At 49.6% G+C, this 6,000-nt stretch overlaps 1 protein-coding gene across 1 annotated transcript in view; it reads right to left on the minus strand.

Moving 5' to 3' along the window:
* The window catches only part of LOC141022827 (uncharacterized), a 98,112-nt gene extending 94,532 nt beyond the window's left edge, over positions 1 to 3,580 (minus strand). The window contains exon 1 of the mRNA XM_073499097.1: positions 3,467 to 3,580. Coding sequence (XP_073355198.1) covers positions 3,467 to 3,580 — 114 coding nt within the window. The remainder of the gene's footprint in view (positions 1 to 3,466) is intronic.
* Between the last annotated feature and the right edge of the window lie 2,420 nt (positions 3,581 to 6,000).

A 6,000-nucleotide genomic window follows, 5' to 3' on the forward strand; every position in this document is an offset into this window, starting at 1 on the left:
CTATATCAATATCGTGCAACTTTTCAACTGTGTGCTACCTGGTCCTTAATCCCGAAGCACGACTTTCGACGATGAGCTAAGCTTACGTCGATCTTTCTCGTCATATCATTTCACCTTGAACAACAAGCTTGATTTCGAGTTTGTGTCGTACCCATGGTTCCAATAACCTTTTGCTTCATAATTCCTTTGACTTGATGTCATCACCGATAGATTACATCTTCATGAAATCTCTCGACAAATGTGTCGTGATCAACACCAACATTTTGAGCTCTTCCAGGATATCAATTGAATTCATAATGAGAAATACCATCCTTGCCCTCGATGATTTGTGTTATCATCGACCACTTTCTTGCCTTCCCCCAACACAAACTTGTTCATGTTATGGATGCAACTTGCTATCCAGCTTTTATGATGTTCTACCTTGAAGTATTAACGTACTTGATGACAAGTATGTTGTGAGGATTGCTCCACCTTTTAAGAATTCTTGGGATAGTGATACTTATCACAATCACCATTCTTTATTGGTCCCCGTGTTGGTTCTAACCGGGATACCTACAAGCCAACGGTGCAGCTTGGATTCTACCCTTCTAGCAACCCTGTTGCTTTGAAGTTATTGGTCGCCGTTCATTCTTAGATTAATGGTTATCGAATCACCATTCTAACGTTGATCATGCTACCTAATCCCATATTACGGGTGCACCTTTCAACCAATGGTTAATTTCATATGTTTTCCTCGAGCACACATCATTATATCATTTGATCTGACAAATGTTATCTCCTTATCCACATAATTGTGGAAATCCATCTTTTTGGAAATTTTCATGATATGTCGTCGAGTCCATCAGCCACCTCCTCATCCTCTCCTTAGTTTAATGATGAACTCTTGTTTCGGAACTCACTCCCATAGTTCATTCCCCGAGAATCTTACCATGCCATTTCGTCAAATTGTGTTGCACCTTTTCTTCTCAGGCATCCTGAGTCTGAGGTATCCTGACACCCATCGGATCTGAACCTTGGTCAGAGACGATGGCTGGAACATATTTCCAAGAGTTATAACATTGGTCTTTATATGACCCGGTAAGGTGATGTCATGCCTAGCACACCTGGCCGAAGGGCCTATTGTTATAGTTTCCTTTTTAACAAGGTTAACCATTTTTCCATTAGGAAATTGAATGCCTTGTTTAATAAGTTTATCCTGATGGATCCTTTGTGTTTCCAGTAGTCTGACCTTTGCTTGAAGACCATGTCAATGCTATCCCGAAGCATGTCTGTGGTACTCTGATTTTCGACAAGAACATTGAAGCCCAATGCTAAATGTTTTCTTGCTCAATTATCCAAACACCGTTGTATGGGTAATGTCATGAAAATTCTCTCCCCTTACCTAGAGGGTTTTCTATATAATATCCTATCATGGTTATCATGCTCTGCTTGTCCTTGGGAAGGATATACCCCTGAAATATGTGTTTAAACACATTTTCCTTTCCATTGTTCTGTTTAATCTGATAATCATACTATCCTTTCCATTGTATTATTTAACCTTTCCAGTAGTCTGACTTAACTGAGCAGTGACATTTCCCTGCTTAGGTAAGCACCTTGTTGTACCACTCTGTCAGTAAGACCCTGTTACTATTGTTGATGACATTCCGTTAGCCACCGATGGACGAGAACTTTGCCTATTGGTCCGCCTCGTTCAACGAGCAGGGAAATGGTTCTCTTCGTCCCTCGCCCTTGGTACCGACGTTGTTGCCGACATAACTGGCAGGCTACCCTCTGACATGCCTTGCTATCATGACTGGGCAAGATGTCACTGTTCCTCCTACTTTTAATCCACATGGTGGGCCCATAACCCACAGTTCCACAGGATCGAAACCTGACTCTCCTGTACACCATGTTATCAAAGATATTCCTCGCGCTTGACTTCGTATGTGATTCACGGGCCACCTGCCTAGTGATCTATTCTGGTACCAGACACAATACTTATTCCCATTGCTATGAACCCTATCACGTTTTGTTTCAGGCAATGAACTATTGCCTATCCTCTCGAAACTTCTATTTTGCACCTTCTTACTTGCTCTCGATAATGTCTTAAGTTTCAATTCGAGGGTTACCTCCCGCCACCCTCCCTGATGTTATCTACTAGATAAACAAACGTTGTAGCGGCCCGTTTTTCCGTAATGTCCCCTTCTCCTTTCGTAAGTACGATGGAGTTCCCGAAGGAAGGACGACGACTTCATCATGATGCTTTGGAATAAAGAATTGAAGACATCAACCAAAGGATTAACTTCTTCGAGAAGACCCGCTAGATTCGTTACCAAACCTTCCCCCCTTTCACTACCTCTTAAATCTCGGGACGAGATTTCTTATAGTGGAGGAGAATTGTGACGCCCGGATAATTAAGCTACAGTAATACCACGTTAATGATGCCACGTCACCACGGCTACTGTTGTTAATCTCGCGCTAGTTCAAAACCGATTCAAATTCAAATTTGAATTAAAGTAAAACAATAAAAGTTTTCAAACATTAAAGCTAAAATGTTCTGGTTGTGACAAATAAATCATAGGCACGTATGGTGGAGAAACCACATTTTTATATAATGCCTAAATGCTCTAAAAATAAACAAAACAAAAGGGTATTGCAAAATAAAAGAAAAGCAAAAATAAGAAAGACCCCCCGGCTAACTGGGCCAACCAGCCCAGCCGGCCAGCCCACTGGCCCAACCGGCCCACCCCTGCTGCCCCCTGGCCTATTAGGACACCCCACCCCACTCCCCGAACCCTAACCTCTCCCGATCCCCACTCCCCCACTCGCTCCCCGCACGCCTCTCTCCCCTTTCCCCGCCTGGATCGGGGCAGAGGGCCCCGACCCCTTCGCCACGCTGCCGCCGCCCGGCGCCTCCGGCCACCCCCTCGACGGTGCCTGCCTCCCCGACTTCCCCCGCATGGCGCCCGCCCCACCTTGACCCGAGCTAGATCGGGATCGACCCCCTGCGCCCCGACGACCGCGCCTCGCCGCCCGGTGCTGCTCGACGCCATCGTCCACGACGGCGCCATCGCTAGACGCCCCCGCCACCTCGACGCCATGCCCCTGCCTCGGGTCGTCGTCCACCCGTCGCCTCGCCGGCGCCGCCCGACCCGCGCCACCTCGTCCGCGTCGCGCTCGCCCCCGTCCTCGATCTGCCTCGCCGGAACGCACCCTCGTCTCCCCCCGAGCAGCCACCTCGAGCCTCGCCGCTTGTTCCCCTGCAACGTGGGGTGAGGAAACCCCCTCCTCCTCTCTCTCTCCCCTCTCTGACCCCGCGCCCATGGCGTCCTCGCCGGCGATGACCGCGCCCCGCTAGCCCGCGCTCAGGCCGCCCCGTGCTCGCGCCCCACCGGCTGCGTCCACTGCCCCGCCGTGGTCGCGCTCGGTCCGGCCGTAACTCGTCGCACCTGCGACGGCCCTGCCCCTCGCGCCCGCACGCGCTCACCCAGTTGAGGCCGCGCCGCTGCGCCCCTTTGCCACCCTCCACCGCTGCTGCCGCGCCCCGGCGCCGCCCCGCCGTGGCCTCGCCACTGCCGCCTCCGGCGGCCGGCCTCGCCATGCCTTGCTGTCGCCGGCGCCCCCCCTGGTGGCCTGGGCAGATGCCCAAATGGGCTGGGCACCCGGCACCCTTTACACCCGCGCCCTGTGCCCGTTAAACCCCCGGGTCGTTGACGAACGGGGCCCACCAGCCCCAGAACGTTTTTTTTTATTTATAAAAAAGAATTTAAAAAAATAACAATAATAAAAATAATTAATTAAATAAATAATTAATTAACTTAATTAATCAAGATTAGATTAATCTAATCACTAATTAACCTAATTAACTGTTAGTTAATTAATCAGTCAATGACATGCGGGACCCTCACGTCAGTTTGACCCAGTCAACGCCCTGTTGACTGCTAACGTCATGCTGACGTCAGCATGCACTGTTCTGGATAATGTTGTATTAAATTAATTAATTAAATGCTAAAATTAAATTTAAATCTTTTAAAATTCATATAAAATAAACCGTAGCTCGGATGAAAATACTTTGTACATGAAAGTTGCTCAGAACGACGAGACGAATCCAGATACGCAGCCCGTTCGTCCGCCACGCGTCCCTAGCATAGTGAGCCTGTAACATTTCACCTCCGGTTCATCTGTCCGAAAACGCGAAATACCGGGAATACCTTCCCGGATGTTTCCCCCCTTCGTCGGTATCACCTACTACCGCGTTAGGGCACACCTAGCACCGCATATTGTCATGTTACGCTTTGTGTTGCTTTGATTGCTCTGTTATTTATTGTGTTCCCCCTCCGTTACTTCTTTCCGGTAGACCCCAAGACTACCGGCGACCCCCAGTTTGACTACGGAGTTGACGACCCCTCCTACTTGCCAGAGCAACCAGGCAAGCCCCCCCTTGATCACCAGATATCGCCTATTCTTCTCTCTACTGCTTGCATTAGAGTAGTGTAGCATGTTACTGCTTTCGATAATCCTATTCTGCTGCATAGTCTGTCATTGTTGCTACAGTTGTTACCCTTACCTACCATCCTACTGCTTAGTATAGGATGCTAGTGTTCCATCAGTGGCCCTACACTCTTGTCCGTCTGCCATGCTATACTACTGGGCCATGATCACTTCGGGAGGTGATCACGGGTATATACTATATACTTTATATACATGACACATGTGGTGACTAAAGTCGGGTCGGCTCGTTGAGTACCCGCAAGTGATTCTGATGAGGGGGCTGAAAGGACGGGTGGCTCCATCCCGGTAGAGGTGGGCCTGGGTTCCTGACGGCCCCCGACTGTTACTTTGTGGTGGAGCGACAGGGCAGGTTGAGACCACCTAGGAGAGAGGTGGGCCTGGCCCTGGTCGGCGTTCGCGGATACTTAACACGCTTAACGAGATCTTGGTATTTGATCTGAGTCTGGCCATTTGGTCTATACGCACTAACCAACTACGCAGGAACAGTTATGGGCACTCGACGTCGTGGTATCAGCCGAAGCTCTTCTTGACGTCAGCGATGGAGCGGCGCGCGCCGGATTGGACTAGAACGCCTGCTAGGCTAGGTCTGCTTCCGGCCGCGTACGCAACGTGCAGGTGTGCAATGGGCGATGGGCCCAGACCCCTGCGCGCATAGGATTTAGACCGGCGTGTTGACCTCTCTGTTGAGCCCAGGTGGGGCTGCGACGTGTTGATCTTCCGCGGCCGGGCATGACCCAGAAAAGTGTGTTCGGCATGGGATCGAGCGTGTTGGGTTATGTGGTCCACCCCTGCAGGGAAGTTTATCTATTCGAATAGCCGTGTCCCTCGGTAAAAGGACGACCCAGAGTTGTACCTTGACCTTATGACAACTAGAACTGGATACTTAATAAAACACACCCTTCCAAGTGCCAGATATAACCCGGTGATCGCTCTCAGGGCGACGAGGAGGGGATCGCCGGGTAGGATTATGCTATGCGATGCTACTTGGTGAACTTACCTTCTACTCTCTTCTACATGCTGCAAGATGGAGGTGGCCAGAAGCGTAGTCTTCGACAGGATTAGCTATCCCCCTCTTATTCTGGCATTCTGCAGTTCAGTCCACCGATATGACCCTTTACACATATACCCATGCATATGTAGTGTAGCTCCTTGTTTGCGAGTACTTTGGATGAGTACTCACGGTTGCTTTTCTCCCTCTTTTCCCCTTTCTATACCTGGTTGTCGCAACCAGGTGCTGGAGTCCAGGAGCTAGAGATCCCGAGGATGATTCTGCATGGATTTCGGCTTCGAGGAGTAGTTAGGAGGTCCCAGGCAGGAGGCCTTGCCTCTTCGATCGTTGCTACTTTTGTGCTAGCCTTCTTAAGGCAAACTTGTTTAACTTATGTCTGTACTCAGATATTGTTGCTTCCGCTGACTCGTCTATGATCGAGCACTTGTATTCGAGCCCTCGAGGCCCCTGGCTTGTATTATGATGCTTGTATGACTTATTTATGTTGTAGAGTTGTGTTG

The sequence above is a fragment of the Aegilops tauschii genome, chromosome 5 (genome assembly GCF_002575655.3).
Source record: "Aegilops tauschii subsp. strangulata cultivar AL8/78 chromosome 5, Aet v6.0, whole genome shotgun sequence".
NCBI classification, from domain to species: Eukaryota; Viridiplantae; Streptophyta; class Magnoliopsida; order Poales; family Poaceae; genus Aegilops; species Aegilops tauschii.